The sequence below is a fragment of the Dreissena polymorpha genome, chromosome 8, assembly GCF_020536995.1.
Source record: "Dreissena polymorpha isolate Duluth1 chromosome 8, UMN_Dpol_1.0, whole genome shotgun sequence".
NCBI classification, from domain to species: Eukaryota; Metazoa; Mollusca; class Bivalvia; order Myida; family Dreissenidae; genus Dreissena; species Dreissena polymorpha.
Window position 1 is genome coordinate 81,963,756 of NC_068362.1, and position 23,165 is coordinate 81,986,920.

Consider the following 23,165-nt stretch of genomic DNA (forward strand, 5'->3'; position numbering starts at 1 on the left):
TATATTTCACGGCGCACACGTAAAATTGTCTTTATCTTCAATTCTCTTAACTACAAATAGTCAAAAATATGGATACATCAGCTCCGTTGTTATTGTTTGTCATGTTTTACATCTCGCGCGCTTGGAGGTATATGGGTTTTTAAATAAGTGTATGCTAAGTTTTAAAGATATAAAATATATTCACATGTCTGATATTATGCTTTGCTCTTTCAATCAATCTTGTTTCAGATTTCTGCAACAGCACGCATTATGTAGATGCTGACCAACAAAACGTGCGTTTAGTGTTTAAATACGACTGGTTAGATACAACCTTACCAGTCCACGAAATGAAACGATTGTATGCTATAAAGACGACACAACACTTGTAGCGGACTGCCCCACATGGTTTGGGAAGTGTAACGTTGTTGACAACGATGCAATCTACGCTTCCTCGAACATGATATACCTATATTTAACCATATTAAAAATGGATTATCCGTTGTTTGGCTCCTATAGCTGTTACATCTACTTTCGGAATTATACTGTCAAGAAAACAATATGCATTCAACCGCGAGGTAAGCTTGAGTGAAAGTACATTACATAATAAAAAAATAAATAATTTATTGGAAATAATATATAATATATACCCGCTTAAATGTAAACAATAAATACTCATCTACGGTTTCATTATTTCAACAGTTTCTCCACATATACAATGCGTATCGATTATAGTATTAAATGATGACACCTCATATTTATTTTACATGCATTTCTTTAAATGTCGAGATGTATACATATAATTATGATTAATATACATGCAGTGTAAATTTAAGTAGCATTAAATTTTTCATAGTAATTACAGTATCTTGTACGAGCCCGGTTTTTCAGAGTGATAAATAATATTTTCATACATTTTGAAATACTACAAAATTGTAACAGCAGCTCTTTAAATTGAACTAATTAATTCATACAACTTAAATAATGTATTGATTACTTTCGCTCTAGTATTATATCTTCTGCTAACGTGACATTTAAAAACTTCTTTAGTGTGTTAATCCCATGCGCAAGTCGATAAGGACAATGTCGGCGTGAACTTTATTTTATTGCAAAGATCCGGAATCGTTTTGATAAGTTTCCAAAAGATAGAGGCGTGTAAATCCTCAAACATTCATTCATGTATATTTCTTAACACCTTCTTTAAGTCATATCGGAAATACTACTGGATATGATGCTATATATGATACATAGGTAGTTGTTTTTAAGAACAAACGGTATGGTATTATATACAATTATATTGTGCTATTTTAATTGAACGCTTTAGTGGTAATACACATTGTGGACATACATAGCCCGGGGAAGGGCATGCGTATGCAGGAGCTTACCGGTATTAAGTGAGGTAAGTTTGAACTTACTTCCAACATGGTATCGTTTTTGTGTTTTTCTCGAAGAAGTAGCAGATATTTTCACCCGGTAAGCCACTCTGTATTTATATTTATTTTAAATGTTTCTGCTTTCCTCGGTTTTTTGTTTCAAGATCGCAGACGTCGGGATAAACAAGTTATTTAAGGAAAACCGTCCACAAATCTGTTGTCTACTTACGTGACGTTCGAGAAATTGGACGTTGAAATATCATTTTCTCTTATAATGTACAGTATTAACGCACGTGTACATAAAAAATACCCCTCCCCCATTTCAAGAACTGACTCCTTTCACGCACATTTTCGGACCTGACTTCCAATTGACATGCATATCTTTCCTATGTTTACGAGCTTGACACTGACACGAAATAACTGTCGTGAATGAATTCCGCATTGGTGCGAATGTTTTGGAGAAAATTTTCTCTTCAGCGATTAAGAGTTTTCATTTTATATTTACTTATTGTTATATTATTAATTTGTATTATTATATGTTTTCTCACATACTTCATGCTAACATTTGGTGTACGTAATATAAGGATATGACGGTATTATTTACACAGTATCATTCTTACATATTTAATTTTACGCATTTGAACACACTTATATGAATATGACTAAAACGAAATACTATTCTTTCTAAACGGCATATTATGCTTACTATTTTCAGGTATCAACACGCCAGTTATAGACGTTGAAGATAATAAGATTTAAAAAGAAGACGTTACGAAGTGTGTACCGCTCTAGAAAGCGAATGGTACATGAAAACCAACCAATCAAACAAGAGAGATTACGTCGAAGTACCACGCCATTTAAACACACAAAAAATGACATATACTTGCAATATAAGTGTTATCAAAAACAGAAAAAGTTAAAGCCGGTTTGATACTTTTATAAGGTTGTTGTGACAAAATACTACCATTATTGTAATTCGGAATGCCTGAAGAAATTTGGAATACCTGCGCTTGCTTACAAGATGCATATATTAGCGGCTGTTTTTTTTCATAACAAACTTAAATATTAGCTGTTTATTTAATACAATGACATTAAACGCCTTTTAAAAACTTGTGCAAATGCAATACATCAAATGATTTCATTAGCAGTGATCAATGTATACATGATTTGTTCCCTTTTATAGTTATGTAAATACATATTGTTTAAGACTGTTGTATTGAGGATATAAAGTATTGGTTTACTTAGATAGGTTATTTTGTTTGCCTTCTAATCTTAAATTACATGTATATACATATGTCAAATGCATAACAAATTAATTCCGACCGAAATGAATTTTTTAGTCATGTATGTAAGTCCTGAATACACATAAAATGTACGCAGAGACATCGTGGAAAGAAAAGACGCAACACAGATAAAGGTTTATTTTAATACAAAACGTTAGAAACTTACATCATGACATATACGAAAAAAACTTGTATGGTCCGTGTGTTTTAGTTTGCTGTTTAGGCCGGCTGTGTTGAAGGATTCCTTCTGGCAAAATCTACATTTAAACTCATGTGGTCCATGAATGGGGCATTCCTCAGTCCTCCGCTGTTTTTAAATTCCTAATAACATATACTGCAATAAAAGATGCACTTTTTATCACCCTTTAGCCTGCATCATCTGAAAATACAAATTATGGTCAAACAAACGTTTACATCAGAATATGTTCGACATGTAATAAAATACATTAAATTAATTAAGATATTACTGAAAAGCGCTGATAAACAATCTATTACCTCGTACAGCGGTCACCCTGCAACCCATCCTCTTGAAAATAGTTGAATTGACTCAGTTGGTCGGCAGGTTGATGAATAAAACTCATATATTGAAACACATAACATGCTATAAAACTATATACTATTGAAGTACCCATATAAACTTTATTAAAGATGGGAAGGTATTTTGTTTCAAGTTCTTTATCAAAGGAAAGATCTGTTTTTCATTTGGAAGTCAGGTCCCAAAATGTGCGTAAAAGGAATGTCAGTTCCAAAACGGTGGGTTAAACCAATTTTTTTAGGCAAATAAATAGTTATGAGAGATGAAACGGTATCGGGAAAATGAAATAATCGTGATTTAAGTTATATTTTACTGTACACGTGCGTCCATACTGTGTATTGTAAGATTAAATGATATGTGTACATCCCATTTCTCGAACGTCACGTAAGTAGGCAACAGATTTGTGGACGATTTTCCTTTCAATAACTTTTTTATCCCGACATTTACGATCTTGAAACAATAAAACGAGGAAGCAGGAACACCATAGAGCCAAAAGGGCGTATTCATTTGAAATAGATATAAATACAAAGCGGCTAACCGGGTGAACATAACCGCTACCCCTTCAAGAAAAACACAAAAACTTAAATCCGGTAAGCTCCCGTATATGCATGCCCCCCCCCCCCCCCCCTGATAGCTTACATCTGCATTAACTTTAAATGAAATTTGTTCTTTATAAACATAATGAATATATACTTAGGTAAATATCATAATAGGCATTTAGTTTGATACGATGGTGATAACAATAACAATATTGTGTAATATATGTGTTAAATTTACTAAAGTTCCATATTTATTATTTATAGCATACATAAATTTATCATGGTTTTGCAGTATATTTTGACTGATCAGTTTGTGCGTTTGGTGTCTACATATTACGTACCCACTGACTTGTATTTTTATTACTACTATGATGGTTTTATTTTTATTGTAGAACAAACAACGGTATGGACTATAACAACACAAGTTATCAGACAACGCCCATTTCCAGGTAATTTCATGACGCTTTAGTGTTGGAAAGATTCTAATTACAACTTGATGACTTATTGACTTATACAATGATCGGAATGTAAAAACAATCAAAACCAATTTCAAAATAAGTGTATGCATTTTCGGATAATCGGTTAAAAAACAAGAAGTATTTATAATAACAACAATAATATGAATCCCAAAAAGACAAATATATAGTTTATGTTCTCGTAATCGAACGATAAAATGTAACGGAAAAACTAATATATACTCTTATAATTACCAGTAGGTGTTTGACATGTTGTTAGTGAATTATTTTATTATACCATTTAAAATATTTTACTTAAACAAAATATAAGATATTGATATAAATTATAATTGAATCAACAGGTAATTGAAATATCGTGTTTTCACTCTGTTGCACTTTTATTGCACCGACTGACTTGTGTCAATAAAAATACCATATGCGTTTGGTATTGTTAATATTTTCATACATTCTATGATTATTTTATTTAATAAAATGTGTTGCAAAACCAGCCACAGTTGACAAATGTTCTTCACCGTTCTGTATTATGTTGGTTTATATCTAAGATAAAAAATGAATTTACGGATAAATAAAAATATGCTTCCAGCATTCTTTGTTTAACAGTATTTCCAGACATCAGTGTCCACTGGCATTGATTTTTGGTCCGGTTGCTGGCGGATTGGTGGCGGGAGTAGGGGCATCCTTCGTCATCCAGAAAGGTATTTGTTGGTGTGAGTCTCTAAAGTAACAATTGATATCTCCCAGTAGATTTATATAAATGAAAAACGTAAATGCCATAATTAGAGTAAATTTTCTTTTGCAAAATTATGTGACGATTAAATCATACATAAGATTATTCATGAATAAAGTCGATTGATTAAAAATGTAAATATATATATAAATGAAAAATCATATGTTTGTCTTATAAGTTTAAATTATGTGGAATCTTTGAAGACAAAGTTAAACTTGCATCTTAAAATTAAAAAGCGTCCCAGCAGTTATTTAATGGCTTACTAATTGTTTATGAAACATTCTGGTTGACTCTTGTACGAATAATTTTACCTAGTTTACACTCAGGAATGTATAATTATAGTATAAAATATGCATAACAATATTTAGCATGTGAAGAGAAACAAATGTAGGTAGGTGCTTAAATAACAGCTAAATAATTTATATAACGTATACCGTCAAAATTAACAATTTACCTAAATTATGGATTTGAGACTTTATTTGACATTTGTGACTTTCTTTTGCATAGCTCTGATATTTCTAAAAAACGTGTGTGCAATAAATATTTAATTTCCTTTTTAAGTGGTATAATTATGTAAACACAATAAAGGTACAAAGCGACGCACCAAAGACGCTAACCAACAATCAAAGAGGGACGAGCGTATAAGAATGGAAGATATTCAAATCGACATTGACATGAAACCTAAACACAAAAAAGAAGAAAAGAAACAATATCGAACAATGTCAACACAGACATAAGAATCAGATCGTTACATAATTTCGGTGTGAAAATAAGCCCATTGGACAATCGAAGCCCTTGCAAGTTACGAAAGAAAGTTGTAATATAGCTTCGCATAAACTGTTTTTCTTTATCGAGTTGTAATCAGACTTCATTTTATCATGTTTGCAATTTTAGAATTCAATCGAAACGAAATCCATTAAGTATGTTTTGCTCCTATTTCTGTTTTTATTTTAAAAATCTGAATTCGGAAATGAAGTTCCGTCTGGTTTTAGCGTTATTTACAATAATGGGTGATGTCATCAACGCTAAAGCACCTGGCTAAGATTCTATCATAATAAACTACATATTAATTATTGAATATAAAATACAATTAAGAAAAAACAAGTAGTTCCGCTCTAAAAATAGAATGATGTAAAATAGGCATGCTATCTACATAAGGCTGAAGTTAACATAATGGGCTGTTATTCGATTGATTGGCTTATGGTAGATGTATAAATAACTGTTATATATTTTAGCATCAGTGTTAGTGTTATGTGAGTTTTTATTAAGATTCCAATCCCAGAAGATTCATTGAAATCATAATATAGAATTATGCGTTACCTAATTAGTTTTCATTTGTTTTTTAATTGTTATGTATTAAAGAGGGTATGCACGATTTTGTCAAATATTTATGAATTTATATAAAATGTAGGACATGTGTCGAAAAATGCGAAATAAGCCAGATATCTAATTTTGAAATCGAAAATGTCTGTACAGTCGAACTCGTCAGTATGTATATCATGCATGTACGATGTGAATCTTAATTTATTTTTGCGGATCATTCCCATTTCCTGCAACGATATCTATTCAAACGACACAAGAACACTAACTCCGATCCTAATAAAAAGACGAATACTTCGGTAATTGTAGGAAAATATGTACGAAATATCTTCGTTACATCGGCTCGGGGTGCTAATTTGTCCTTGCTGCATGTTATGAAATTCGTCTTCAATGTATAATTTTTCTTGCCTATTTTGTGTCATTGTAACATTTTTATCAATATATTACAATTTAACACATATCAAAATCGTGCATACCCACTTTAAAATTTAATTGTTATTATAAAAGCGACATACAGCGTCTCCTTCTTTATGTTAAACACTTGGCTCGGTAATTGTACATTTAAATGTTCAGAGTAAAGACATATATCACTAGTTTCTCTTAGCAACTAATAATATTTGGGCAACACTTAAATAATGTGTTAACATATCTCCCTGTTGTTATGTAGATATAACATGTTGATGAATATTGCTCGTATACATTTTTGGCAAATATGGATCTACGACCAAAACAAACTCAAAACCGGGAGTTTGCGTCAACGCGAAATTGAGTCGCCTTAAAATGCTATCACCGATGGACTTGCCACAAGTTGCGTTATCTACGGGGCTCATGGTTGCTCAAACGAAGTTAACACATCACATTGTGTTTTTATTCGATGGTTCTCAGCGTTTTGATAAATATGTTTTTGTATATAAGGGTGATAGCGCAGTTTCACATAAGATGTGTTACAGGCTAATAAGAAGGAAGCTCTATGTCATGACTAAATAAAACACAAAATAGAAACGAGCTATGTCTGATCTATAACATGCAAAATGTCATGTGCGCCATGTGAATGTGTAATTAATGGTATAATACTAATGTGTATTTCAAATGCAAATGAGGTATAACTGTAATTTAGAGTATCATATAATACATTTATGTCTTCGAATACTTTTGGGTTATGGTACATGAGTATTTTACATTAAAAAGTGAATCGTTGAAAAAAATCACTAAATATATACAATTAAGCGAATTTCGGACATATTTTTTAATTATTTTTCCGATAAATTGGTGTCAGGTTAATCAAGAACCAGAAATTGAATAAAGATAAAGAAGAACCCAATGTTTAAAATAAAAATCATATTGATAAATACAATATACAAAGCAGGGTTATTGTTAGTTCTGGCTACCATAACTTTAAATGTCCCTTTTATGATTTTTGACTGGCGCGACTTTATAGTTATGGACCAACGCCATAAGAAAGTCAACCAGAAATTCCCGAAAAGTTGACAGTTAACAAAGACCGGTCCAAAACAGCTTTTAAATGCAGTTGTTGGCCCAAATCAACCACTTGATTGGAAAGATTGACATTTTTCACATTTAACTGATATATTCTTTCACAAAATAATTTCTTAAACATTTAAAATGTATCTATTCTGCTCTTACATATCGAGAAAACAGCGATGTGACTGACTTTCTTGAAATGCGAATCTCCCGAGATTTCACGGTCATATGACGTTATTTCTATTTTTTTAGTAACAAACCATGTGCTCAAGTGTTTTGAAATTCAGAATGACATTTCCCGGTATTTTAATTATTTTGGCTTATTTTGTTAACAAATTGTAGTGTCAATACAAAGTCAAAGTAAATATTATATAAAACTACCTGATTCACAATGAAATCAGTCTTATAATCCACCAGACGTAAGTTGTTAATCACAAATAATAGATTTCAGAAAACGAAAGTAATGTTTACAATTTCAGCATAAAATGTCAAGGTCGATCCGAAAGTATCCAAATGAAAACTCGTCACGTGACAAAGCGACAATGGCGTCAAAATTGTGAATTTCAGACTGATGAGAGTTATTTTCATCCATTGTAAGATGCATTTGAAACATTTGAACCTTAAAATATTCCTCGATGCAGTAATTTATATTCATTCACCAATATATGTAGAAATGTATCCAATAAAACGAGCTTTCTTTGATTTATAGCGTGACATAAATATGTTACGACTCTGGTTGACTTTCGATACGGGGTTGGCTTCAGCGTACAGGTCTGTCAATACTATATAAACTGTACGCTGAAGTTTCTTTAGCTAGCTTAATCCACGAAATGGATTTCTTTAAAAGGAGATTTAAGATCGGGGTTCACAGATATGTTTAGCTGTGTTGTATATCCTAACCTTTATCTTGTAGAAACCGATAAGCAGCATTAAACCGCAATTTTATAGTTACATTTTGAAAAAGTATTTTTCATGTGTTAATGAAACAAAGCTTAATGAAAAATGGTCGATATTTATTTATAGGCACGGGACACCACATGTAAGTTAATAACACATAAATATATTTAAATATCTTAAATCTCTTACATTCAATATTTTGCCGATTTCACCGGAAGCTCATCGATATCGAACTTCCCAGGTATCATGTGTTTTGCTTGATAGAAAAGTCAATTTTTTTTAGGAAAAAACTAAAATAGTTTTGAACTCTGAGCTGATATTTCTAATTTTAGTTACACGATTTTTGTGTGTCGCTTGTTTGCCTTGTGATATTACAAATCGGTATACTTTGAATGTGAATGATTTTACAAATGCTTACCATATTTATGTATGATGTTATTAATTATTACACGATACGCCGCTTGTTTTATACAAACAAAGTAAAAAAAAGTGTGTGTTGTACTGTAAAATGTTTATTTCCAAAATAGTTTTGAATAATTACAGGGAATTGAACAGTCGACTGCACGTGTTAAAACGCGCATAACGAATCGTTACAAACTTGTCGTTTCTGTAAAAAAATTATTATTCATATAAAACTTGACTGTTTCTATTTGTAAACTGTATTTGTATGCATGTTTTATTAACTATAATATACTTTTTGTATAATATTATACTATACGTTATATTTGATTTTAATCAATGAATCTGGCGTTATTCGCTCAATGTTTACACATGAAATTGACATCGTATTGTTTTTTTAGATGACGTCATTGATGAACGCACTGTCTATGTAAGTCCTAGAATGATGTAGTATATTACATATCGGCACATATATTAATTTAAAAAATACAGGTTACGTACAAAATATTGTGAACAAATCGAAATAGTATCTTTTGCATCATAATAGCTTGAAGAGTTAGTACAGCGAACTCCACTGAAGGTTCTGGGCAGGTTATAAAATCCGTCCGCAAATAATGAATACAAATCAAACACATGTACAAACGTACCGATACAATAAACAGCTCTTTTATTTTGAGCAATATTTTACAGTATTCTATTTGGAGATTTGTTTTGTTCAACTCCAATTGACACGGTCATTTTCAGCAATATGTCATGAAAAGAACATTTAATAAAAAACACATATTGTAAATGACAGTGCTGTTCAGAACTGGACACTTAATGGTAAGATAAGATTGCCACTCATACAACAGCAAACAGGTTACATCGTTATGTTTTACAAGAGGCGTTTAACATTATTAATCATTTCAAGATAAGACGTTGTCACAAAACTTTTTTTTGGTACAGGTTGCATTTAAATAAGTACATGTACTTAGATTTTATCATTTAATACATGCATACATGAAAATAGCAGGAGTTCAATAAGGTTAAATGTCAGTCCGTTGCTCTATTTTTTTTATCTCATGTCCAAGGGATTTAGATTTATTGCATTATGTGTTTATTTTCACGTAGAGTTAGTAGAAATTTACTTGTTCAATTTCTCTACTTACAGATGTTTTTGACTAACTGTCCAGGTTTTTATGTAATAAAACAGTTTTTATAAAAAAAGTCTGGTATGGCAGAATAAAAAAGCAACATAATTGTGGGTATACATTTAAATTATTTGAAACTTATATTTTTGCATTTGCTTATAATAAATGATGCTACACCATTTTACCATTGTAATAATGGATGAAAAAACAATCCTTAAAAGCATCAAAAATGTCGCGTAGTCTTTAAGCATATATGCAAAAGCTTGTCTATGCTTTCTGACCGCTAGGTCACGTGATCAAGTGGGCGGAGCTTTCGTTTTCCAGGCGAGATGTTAATTTACTTAAATGTGACTTTTGACATAAGACATATTATTTAGACCGTTTGCTTCGGGTACATAATTTGTCAGAATCACATTGCTTACATCAACTGTTATTTTCTTATGACTACTATAGTCTCTGCTCAATATAGTTAATTGTGTCCTTTGATTTCATGTCACACAAATTTACAGTTTCAATCATCATTCACGTGGCACATATTCCGTTATGATCGAGGCAGTGGTCAGCCAGGAAGATACTAGCCTACATAGAAATGTACATATGCCCTTCTAATCGTTTTTGTGCTTTCTTGTGCATACTTATTTTGTTTATATGTGTATACATAACATTATATATGCCTTTTCCCCGTTTTGTGCCTTCTTGGGCATACAATCATAATTATATGTAAAACAAGGAACAACACATCAACTTCTTACGCGGAACTCATGTTTTATTCCAAACACATAATTTGCAGTAATTGTAATAACTGTTACACAGGAACAAATTTCAGGGATAGAAATTATGTAAAAATCAATCTTCGGCATGTCAATATAAGGTGGGAACGAATGTTCGGGCTGTCAAAGTATCAAAGGAACGAATGTCCGGACTGTCAAAATAACATAGAACAGAATGGAAGGGTTGTCACTTCTGTGACAAGCTCTTGTTACATTTGTATTAATGTGGTCACCTGCCTGCCGTGTGCGGCAAGCGGCCAGTTTATTTCACAACAAAATCCATTATCATCATTGTTTAAAGGTAAATAGGCAATAATAACGAATTGCGGAAAGTATATATTCACAAACTATCTTAGTTGTTTGTTTTGCTCTGACGTCATAGTATCTATTTGATGTCTATTTTGCCGATGAAGAATCTGATTGCGGTAACCAATGTGCGGTAACCAACTAAACATCAATCGAAGGTATGTTTTTGTTATATTTTCTCCGTTTTAGCAGAACACATGTTACAATGTCTTGGTGCACCAAGGCATTTTTACATGTGTTCTGCTAAAACGGAGAAAATATAAGAAAACATACCTTCGATTGACGTTTTGTCCGCAAAATAGCCGTGGTCGTTCGCATTTGTGGTCTCGTGTCAGTTTTTGTTCCCGCACATTGGTAACCATATATTATATATGCAGCCTACTGTGAGGAAACAATTAAAAAGTGTATGTTTTACTGTGACAATAACGGCAAAATAAAAATAATGTAGACAATTTTACAAATTTCAGATCAATATTTCTAAATAAATGATCGCTTATCAGAACTTAACTTTGTAAGGTACCTTATTTTCCAGACAGGAAGTACCACTTGGCGGATGATCCAAAACCTACGTTACAATATCTGGAAGTCTTCCGAACTGCACTTACGGAAAGGGCCGATTTCACAATTTTCTAATGGGCGCCGTATTATAATGGCCTTGACCGGTTTTTGCCGTTGGGAGGAAATGAGGGACGATGCTACAGAAAACCTCCTCCACTCAGGTCTATTGTGTGCTGCTGAGAAAAATTCGGGATGTCCACTCTTTTACGTTATTCATTATTATCAATGGGTAAGAAGATGTTTCAAATTATCTGAATTCTTTCTTCATTGTTCGTCTAGCAAACAACAGATACAGGAGACTCATCGATACATATTGCTAATATGAATTTACTTCAATTTATTCATCGGATAGACTTATTTGTGATAAATAATGACAGACGTTCGATGTTGTTGTCGACTCTGCGTGGCCTACGTTTTGAGGTTTAGGCCATTTGGTATGTCTAATAAAGCTTTCAAAACATATTTTGTTTGCATTTAAGATGGATAAGATGCAATAACTTAACGATAACTATTGCTTCAAATTTGATAAATATATAGTTTCTGTAAAATATGTTATTTTATTTTAGATGTAAACTTGTCATGTACATGATTTTAAGGACTTTGAAGACTTATTTCAACTCATAATGTTTTATTTATTTATACGTTTTACAATGTGTCGTCATGACGATATTTAAATAACACAAACGGGTATTGACTTCAGAACATTATACTTCATAATCAACATGTGCCATGGTGGCGCCTCCGAAAGTCAAACACTTGGCCTTCATTGCTTTAAAATCAACGAACATTTATATTTCAAAAGGCATTTTTACACTCAATCTTGGACACACAATCTTCGACAATGGAAAGAACGGATTAAATAGAAACAGTTACAGATTTTTATAAAAATGGTCTAAATGGAGGTAACTCGTTTCGAAATGGTACACAGCACATAGATCAGTGTCACAGACAACGTGATCATTAGCCGAGGCAAAAACGACAAGCCGATCCGTCGCCCGCACAATAACAACACTAGGTTTGACCTTGTCGGCAACAGCGGTCGACATGAAAAACAACTATCTTCCATCGACGACGACTGACTTCACTGTCAGGCATTTATTCAAGCCGATTTGATATCTTATGTTGATCACTCGTCATATCGCAATGCCACATTCAAAGTCTGATGGACCATTTTTTATGTTTATGTATTTTTAGGCTCGTGTTTTATTATTGCTGCTGGACTTTTCATAATCGACTGTTTGTTTTGAAATGTATGTACTTGTTAATGGTGGTGTTATTTTTACAAGTATTTGATATGAATTATATTATGAGAATAAGCATTTAACATGTATATATTAGTCAACTAGGGACCATATTTTACCATCCCGTAATCAAGTTCCGATTTTTATATTGCAAATTGTATGACCAAGTTTTGCTTAGATTGCAAAATGAAAGTTACTTTAAGAGTTTTACGAGTTTTCCTTTTGATCTGGTGAACGAGCTTATTACCCGAAATTATCCATTCGGATTAGATGTAATTAGACACGTTTATTTACCTCTTGGGCATTATAAAGAGTATAAAGAAGTGTATTGAAAGCAAATCTAGTGACCAAGTTTTAAACCGATCGTATGAACTAGTTTTGTTACTGACCAATATATTATTTGTTTAAAAGTGTTGAATTCGGGATGAGTTTTTGTTCGTGAAAGATGGAAAGACAGACAAACAGACGTCCACGGGGATTCCAGTATACTCACCATAATTCTGCTATTAAGGTATGTTCAATGTTTTTAATGAGATATTTATTGATTGAGTAGCAACACAGTTCTTTCAATGAAGTTGTTAAAGTGTCCATCCACTAATAAAATGGTACAAACAGGCGTTTGTTTGCATGTCTTGATGTAATATTACATTATTGCGGTAGTTTCTCTGATTATACCGATTAAAACTCGTATGAATCATTGCTGACTACATATCGTCAAATCAACAGCATCAACTGCGATCAAAACAGCTCCAAAATTTAAAAGTCCATGGCCACAAAAGCTGTTATACTTTCGCTTTGTAGGTGCCTACTTCATATGTGGACTTATTGATACACACACTTACTGTTTATTCCACTACCATGACAAAACATTATGTAAAATACTAAGATGTCATTTGATTACTTTTCAATAAAAACTGTCATACACATTAAGTTTTCGATGTAGGAACTTTTTTTTATTGATTTAAATGATTTTGGTAATACACTTGTTACCCAATTCATAATATACACTTTGCTTTTTTGGTCGATATATGCACATAATCTGACAGTACGTCAAGTGAAAACCCCAATCAATGAAAAAAATTGAATTTCATACAAATTGGCCTTCATTCGTACAAAAGCAATTTTTTATATTATAAAATATAATATCAAATATTTCGTACAAGCAGTGTTCGTTCGTTTTTATTGTTACCTCACATTGCTGTTAGCGCGTTAACTAATTTGCATACAAATATCGTTTGTCTAGTTGGCAGCATTAAATTCAATTATATGTGGATATATCAAATTGTATAAATAAATATTCAGTTATTATACATGAACATTTTCATTATTTTTGACTCAATTCGCAACGAAATTCACTCTTTCGTATTTACCATTTTCGTTATTTAATTATTCGAATGTTGTGTTTTCAATGTTAATAATAATTCAATAATCTCAGTGTGTTGTATATTTTGACTGCAAACATATGCTGTACTATTTTAAAACTAACTTAAACACGAATGTCAATGTTTTATGTGAAGTTACCATTTATTTAATTATAATTTCAATGGTTTTCAAAAAGTAATTAACCACGACCATTTATTCGATTCTTCTTTCTGACAAAACCTGAAGCCTTTATTTCTATTCCATTGCTATTCCATAAGTTATCGTGTCATAGTGCGAATTTCGCATCGCATGATTGTATAAAAGTCTCCTTCCAAAAATCAGTCAGCCTACAGACAATTCCATTCTTGTGAATCTGCTTTACTTAGACTAGTCAATGATGTACTCGAAGGTATGGAGGAACAAGAGGTTACAACAATTATCGCCATTGATCTGAGTGCTGCCTTCGATACAGTCGATCATGACATTCTACTAGACGTGTTGCAAAAACAATGCGCTGCATGTGTTACGGCACTAAACTGCATAGACTCTTATCTTCGTCCAAGAAGCTGTCGTATACGTGTAAATTCAGCTTTATCGTCGGCACGGTGTTTGGAGTGTAGTGTCCCCCAGGGTAGTTGTCTTGGTCTATGGCTCTTCCTGACCTACGCTGGAACACTGTTTGATGTCGTTCCTCCATCCACCACAGTCTACGGTTTTGCAGACGACCACATCGCAAACAAGCGAGACAAACCTACATCTTTTTCTGTTGAAAGAACTGCCATTCAAGAACTTGAAAACATTGCGCACTCGTTATTAAAAACTGAATGAACGAGAATAAACTGAAAATGAACGCATCAAAAACGGAATTCATCATTGTCGGTAGTAGACCCCAATTAAATAAATGTCAATCTAAAGAAATAGATATTGCTGGTGACACCGTTCCAGCAGACAAATGCATACGGTAATTGGGTGCAAATTGAGACGATACACTAAATTTTAAAGAATACATCAAAATTAAGTGCCGTACAGCCATGTACAACTACCTTAAAATCAAAAACATAAAGAAATACTTAACAAAAGAAGCAACATAAATACTCGTTTTGTCTTTGGTAATATCCTATCTGGATTATTGTAATCTCATCTTGTATGGAACAGCTCAATGCCGAAATAAACAAAATGCAACGTATCCAAAACATGTGTGCCAAATCGGTACTCGGCCGACAGAAATATGACAGTTCAAAAGATGCTTTGTATGAACTACACTGGCTAGCAGCACGTTACCTACGATCTACAGTCTCGTAAGACGGATGTTATGATGTGAAACGCACAAAGAAAAAACTTTCATGGACAGGAGTTTCGGAGTTGTTGGTCCGAAACTGTGGAACGACCTACCATCAAGCAGCCGGACTTCTGTCTCAATAGAGATTTTCAAAAGGAATTTGAAAACATTTCTCTTCAGAGACTTTTACAACCTATTTTAATTTGAATACCTGTGATTTAAAAAATAATCGAGACTCAGTTGTTCGGGCTTATTTGTCCAACAACCAGGACTCGTAGGACCAAAAAATAAAAGAATTGTGCGGGCTTCTTTGCTCGACAGGATATTTATCGAACAACTGACCGGTAACCAAAAATCATTAGGGCTTCTTTGCTCAATGATTGAATGACATCATCCCCTCAAGTTGTGTCTTATGGTCACACTGTAATTTTAACCTTCAAGTTGTGTCTTGTAGTCTCACTTGGTCAGTCTATTTGTGATTTGTAGTCACAATAGCTCAAATAAGGTTAAAACCCAAAAGACGTGTCAGTAAGGGTAACAGGTGACCGGTAGCCGTGGGATCCGACAGCCAGAGAGCAGAAGCATCATTTCACGCATCCGTAGATGAAAACAGTGTCTTTATGTTGCCAAAAATTTGCTTAATAACATTATAATTATTGTCTTAACCCTAGTTATATCAATTTATTACATAATATTTTACTTTTACTGTGTTTTAATATTGTAGCCGGTATTGTTGTATTGCTTACGTTCCTTACATCATTTTTATTTATATCACATATTTTATGATTAATAATCCTTTAATTAATGCTGCGTAATAGTATCAATCACTCTTATTTTTTATCAATTTTATGTACATATATATGTTTTGTACAACGCCATTGAATATAATTATATAAATAGGCGTTTCATCAAATTACAAAGTTTCAAGTTTCAAAAGTCATTGAATTGTCTAATTGTCCTTTATACAATTAGACTATACATGTGACTATACACAAATAATGGCCTTTGGACTCTGGACTTTGGCTAGGTGTTATTGTATCTGCGTTGGCCATTGTTACGCGGAAATAAATTAAGTTTTGTCAAAACCTAGTTATTTTAGCTCTTGATTCCGTTTCCTGGGCCAAGAACCAGTACTTGGTGTTTTCAGGAAGATCTAATGAAAGCTCGTACAACAGAGATGGAACTCGTGACCTCTCGGTCCATTACAACACGGCGACCTCGGGCAAAATTGAAGTTCAGTTGTTATAAGGAACTCATCTCGTTGTAATCTTCCCTGATACGCGAACATTACCCTCCTTCCTCAAATAGGGGTTTGCAATAATCATCAGCAGGAGCAGTAATAACAGCAGAGTAAGCACGTACGCATCATTGACAGTAACACACGTATCATAATTATGTTCAGTAAGTTTTGGATACCTCAGGTTACTTCATGTTGCCCTAACTTATAACATCAAACACCGACATACAGCGTGAATCCTTCTTAAGAGATCTGTTCCAAAATGATATTCGTACATAATTCCGCGTTGAATTCTGAGAAAGAATGACTGTATGCATTAAATGTTTTGTACGATAACAATATGTTATGAAAATATCTCAAAAAGGTCGAAACGATAATGTTGATGAAACAGTCTTTTATAATATTTTAAGTTCAATTGAAGTTAATTTCACTATAATGTGTGTAATTCTCTAGAAGATTAATTTAATATACACATGTTTTCTTTCAAATCTAACAACAGTCTAGATTTGTTTTCCCAAAAAACAAATACAAAATATCACGCACATTAAAACTGTTAAGAAATTGAAATTTGATCGTATTATTTATGTTATTAGTAAAGATCGTTAATATCATTTTAGTATGATTCATATTTAACAAGAAACAGTGTTTACAATAAATTCCTGTTATACAATACGTTTCTGAAAGAAGAATATGCATACATTTCCTTCGGAATTGGAATTTGGACGCGGGTTTGCTTTTGAATTATTTCAATAAATAGAACACAAGTTGAAGAAAACCCCAACGGCTGGTCTTCGTAGTTCAAAACATTTTGGGTTAAAAACGATTAAACAATTGCCAACTAATGAAATGGCAAATCTGACAGCGGAAGACTTAAATGGACGAATAGTGCGGGAAATATGGTGGGTTTCTGTGTTCATTGGGTTGGAAATAATTGCAGGTTTAATTGGCAATGTCATTGTGCTCTACGTGTTTGGACGCCATTACCACCACTGCAATCTCCGTTATTTTGTTCTGTGCATTGCTTATATTCACATTATAAGCGTCTGCACAATATTGCCAGCAGAGATTTTTAACCAGTTATACTGGTACATTTATACTCTTCATGAATCTGTATGCAAGATAAAGGCTTATCTAAACCGTTTCACCTTAGCAGTAGAGGTGTTTTGCCTATTTACTGTCGCTTTTTACAGATACCGGAAAATGTGCGCACCTCATGGTTGGCAGATCCGACCTGTCCACGCATTCCGGATATGCGTAATCATCGTGGTGTTTGCAGCAGTGCTTTCAGCTCCAGTTCCGGTATTATGGGGACTGCACACGTTAAATGTCACCAACATGAGCGTCACCGTTTGTGAGAAGGACGAAAGATTTTTGAAAACTGGTATGCACCAAAACTATATAAGTGGCATGTCTGCTATAGTTATATCTGCTTCAATAGTAACGATTTTGCTATATTTCACACTATATTTCAGGGTAAATCGAACGTTTTTCGAGCAAAAGCATAGATTACGATCTGATCATGAAAAGAAAATCAGATGACACTAAAACAAACGTTGAAACGTCAGAAGATAATTCCAGCCATGTGTCCGACGACAATAATGTCATTATCCACATAACAAATCAACCGAAAAAATCTGCAGATAGTGTTCAACTTGAGAACGTTCAGAACGTTTCAATAAGACACAACCCAGAGATCGGACCAAATGCGAACGAGGACAATATGTGTGACATTATGAACAGTACCTCATTGGAAGTTAAATCGAAACGAACATTTAACAAACAAGTTCGGCTTCGCAGAACAACGAAAGTTACGTTAACGCTCAGTATTATATTCAGCTTAACGTTTTTCTTGTATGCAGGACTGCACATGTTTCTTGAAAAAGACGAAAAAAAACTTCATAAAATGTCTTATTCAAACAAGGGTCTCTTTTTCTTCGGCTTAAGGTTTGTGTTCATAAATCACGTGATAAATCCGTTTGTTTACTGAATGTTGGATAGGGAATTTAGAACTATTTTAAACAAATAAAATCAATCGCTCTCTCGTTTTGTTTGCATAAATGATAATACGTGATTAGCAGATTGTGTATCTTCGTCAATAGAATTAAGGCATTATAATATTGGAAATAGTTCGTCAATTGAAACCAAGCTACGATTCTCGTTACTTTAATACATTTTTTTACAAATTGATATAAAAATAAGGAACATAATTAAGAAAACATTCAGTGGCAATATATATTTTTTTTATTTCATTAAAATGCTATTGAAATGTTATGTTCATAACATAATTCATCAAATAACATTAACTTATTGTTATTTTGTTATAGATTAATTGACATTTATTTTGTGTGACTTGATGCATATTTAACTCATGGGTTCATAAGACTTAAGCAGATGTTATATACCCTCTGTAGATAAGTGAAATAACACAATGGAACTCACATGTTCTTTTGGAAGTCGACCATGGTTAATATATGTTTTAATTTACCCATACATTATAAAGAGTTTAACCAAAGAATTTCGTTAAGAAAATGACGTCATTTCGTCAAAAACATGACGTCATTTAACATAAACAGTGAAAATTATCGAGAATTTTCACTGATAATTTTCATCGTTTGAAACAGTGAAATTATCAGTTTTAATTCACTGATATTTCCCTAAAAACCACCGGAAAGCATAAAAAAAGGTGTTGTTTTATGGAATAGTTTATTCCTAGGACTTGAAATCATACTAGAACTACTCCGAAAGACGACAGTTTTGTATGTGTTCGTACGGCGGTACAAACGGTGCAACTTTCGGGTTTTTGCGTTATGTTTGGCCGTCTTAGACATGCTAGGGGTGCTAATAGCTATGCCCGGTGAGATAGTGACCCTGGTGTTTTGGTATATTTACCCGCCGATTCCTGCTTTCTGCAAGATGAAAGCGTTCTTTAACATGTTCACTGTGTCCGACGAGGCGTTCTGTTTATTCCTTATCGCGGTCGACATATACCGGAAGAAAAGGGCCCCACATGGTTGGCAAATCAGCAAACGCATAGCGTTTGCTTTATGTGTTTTAATTATCGTCGCGGGAGGTATTTTTTCATTGCCAGTGCTCTTTCTATGGGGAATTCGTTCATTAATGATAACACTACGAATGTAACAGTAACCGTTTGTGAAAAATGACGAACGTCATGTAAACAGTGAGAAACATCCATTGTTCATTTCCGTGATCATGGCCAGTATTGTGGCTGTTCTAACAGCAACAATTGCTTTGTATATACCGAGAACGTGCACTATTTTGTCCGGTGAATCTAAAGATTCTGTAACAATGAAGAAAATGAAAGGACAAAAAAAGACAGAACCTAAAGATGTCACAAGTATTCCTTAAATTCAAGTTTCAGAAAATATTGACATCACGGATACAGAGTTCCGCGATAAAGAAACTAAATCGAACACATCAGATATGCCTGCATCTATCAAGATACATCAAATCGCTGTGAGAATAAATACTATTTCTGAATCAGACATTACTAGTTTTGAGTTAAAAGAAATATCAACTCTTTGTTTGGATACATCTACGTTTAAGGATGAGACCTCAAGTATGACTGAAGAAGAAATATTAAAGAACCAATAGTTACCACAACTAACTTTCCTTTGGATAAGAACACGTGCATAACTGACTTCGAAAGAAATCTTAAACACGATATTCTGACTACGGAAAAGCAGTCATTAAGAAAACGCCCGTTAAGAAATAGAGCACGTAGAATTACACGTGTTCCACTTTTATTGAGTATAATATTTAAACTCACCCTAGTATTATATTTAAGCATGCTTTTTGCACTCGGACGAGATTCCAACTTAGTCCAAGAACTATCTGACATGAGTAATGCATTTTTTTTGGGGCCTTAGACTAGTGTTCATCAACCACGTTATAAATCCATTTGTGTATTGGGTATTAGATCGAGAATTTAAGAAAGCCGTGATGCAGATCTTTATAAACCATGCAACAGATGGTCCTGATATTTTATGTCGCTTCCAGATAACACTCGTAAGCAATTTTAAATGATATTTATGAGCCTAAATGAACAGTTACAGTGGACATTCCAGTATTATAATGTTTCTTCTCTTGTATACCGGTAAAAAGAATAACGCACATATTTTTTTGACGAATCTCGTTGTTATAAAATGACGATAGATTTAAACAACACCAAGCTTTATACTTTTTAACCAACACAAACAGAAATATAAGCTTGCAAAAAATATATAAGCTGCAAAATATATGAAGATGCACTATACTATTTATTATTATTGTAAATTGTAAATTATTGTAAATTAATAACTTATTTATACGGATATGATGTCGTGTTTTATTTAATTTCTAAAAGATTGCATATATATATATCTTTTTTTTCAAAGTATGTTGACTATTATACATAAGGCTGGTGTTTGATAAATTATCTCTTTATGTGTTTGGTTGTTTGCAACCGCCTCAGTAATAGTGGTGTTAATCTAATTATGTACTATGTAATCAACAATGTTGCTCTGTTCATTATATGTGTTAATTGGGCCTGAAATTACCTTACTGTGCCTTATTCTTGCAGTGCATGACTATGATATGAAAAAAGATGTTATGTATCTTTATCATAAAGACAATATGTATTGGAACTCGTTTTGCTTTAATTGCATCGTGCCTCAGAAAGTGATGGCTCTGGTGGTCCGGTCTGTTTATAATCATAGAGCTATAAAATAGAATTTAAATTGAAAATTTCTTACTTTATTATACTTTCTACTTTATTTGAATTGTGATACTATGAGGTTTATTCCAACGCACACTTAAATGAATAATAAATAATGCTGGACCAAATGTTAGGATTAGAGCGGTTGCATCAGTTTTTAACATGTTTTAATGTGTTTTTCTTGTCTAGAGCATTTGTTTGTTGACACTGTTGAAATTTGCTCCTTGAAATATATGAAGCTCCGCATTGTATAAAACGGGCTTTCTCGCCTGCTGCAGCTTCAGCTTGTGGGAGTATATGAACGTTGCGGCATATTCTGTCATCGTGTCCAAAAGCCCTTGCACAAGGGCGCTACAGGTGGCGCCATGACCAAGTACTGAGAATGTTGGCCGACGCCCTAGAAAGAGAGCGGAAGAAGGATAGACCCCGGAAGAAATTAGGACCCCAATTCATCAGCTTCGTCAAGGAGGGTACAACAAAGCCCACCGCCACAATCAGTCCCAGATCTTGTATTCTGCAAGATGCAAATGACTGGGAGATGCGTGCAGACCTAAGGAAGAAACTAGTTTTTCCCGAAGAAGTAGCCCATACAACTCTCAGACCCGACATAGTGCTATGGTCAAAGGCGGCGAAGCGGGTGATCCTTGTAGAGCTAACTGTGCCATGGGAGGAGAGGATCGAGGAGGCCTATGAGCTGAAGAAAGCCAAATACCAGGATCTGGCAGATGTATGCAGAGATAGAGGCTGGAAGACATGGATCTTTCCAGTGGAAGTTGGATGCAGAGGATTTCCATCACAGTCGGCGTGGAAGATGTTTGGAGCACTGGGCGCTGAAGGAAGAGTCAGGAAGACTACAATCCACGCCCTGGGCAAGGCAGCTGAACGAGCATCAAGTTGGCTCTGGTTAAGACGCAGCGAACCAAATTGGCAGCCATCGTAGACGAGGCAGTGATTGGCCATCACTACCTGCCCCGCCACCTTGAGGTTGTAACGAGCATAATGGGGCGAAACAACCTATGACAGGTGGAGCTTGGCTGATGACGTCTACGTTCAGCAGTTTAAACTGTATTATCACATCATTCACTTCTGGGTTACCAGTGACTTTCAGGAATAGGCTGAATGACAACTGAAAAAGACCGGTGACGCTGGATAGACAGCTGACATCTAGGAATAGACTAGTGTTCGGTGTGCAGCGGGTTGGCAGCTCGCTGTACTGTCTCTGTGAAGAGACAACCATCAGAATTGCTACAACTGACAGACAGAAACAATACCCCCAGGGCCTTCCGAGAGGGGGGAGGATGAAGGGTCCAATAGGAAACGACACGGCGAGAATTATGGACTTTGACTAGTGATCAAACGGTCGTATGTCAGTGTGGGAAAGTTTGTAAAAACTATCGAGGGATGAAGATCCATCAAGGGAAGAGCGGTTGTCGGTTGGAGGGAAAGCCGAAGCATTGTGCAGGTGTTCCTGGTGAAACGAGGGAGATAGCCAGTCTGGTTGCCAACCACATTACTGGTGGTCTCTCAGCTCCGGTTTTTCTGTAACTGATGACAATTCTGA

At 34.0% G+C, this 23,165-nt stretch overlaps 1 protein-coding gene and 1 long non-coding RNA gene across 2 annotated transcripts; both read left to right on the top strand.

Moving 5' to 3' along the window:
- The first annotated feature begins 443 nt into the window (after window positions 1-443).
- LOC127842827 (uncharacterized) lies at window positions 444-6,125 on the top strand. Its single transcript, XM_052372584.1, has 4 exons — window positions 444-554; window positions 4,099-4,155; window positions 4,783-4,877; window positions 5,498-6,125. Exons 1-4 carry the CDS (start codon window positions 538-540, stop codon window positions 5,644-5,646), a joined length of 318 nt encoding a protein of 105 aa, XP_052228544.1. The 5' UTR covers window positions 444-537; the 3' UTR covers window positions 5,647-6,125.
- Window positions 6,126-17,610: 11,485 nt separating this feature from the next.
- LOC127842831 (uncharacterized) lies at window positions 17,611-21,804 on the top strand. Its single transcript, XR_008031901.1, has 3 exons — window positions 17,611-17,789; window positions 18,081-18,271; window positions 18,363-21,804. It is a non-coding gene; the product is annotated as an uncharacterized LOC127842831 (long non-coding RNA).
- Window positions 21,805-23,165: the final 1,361 nt, after the last annotated feature.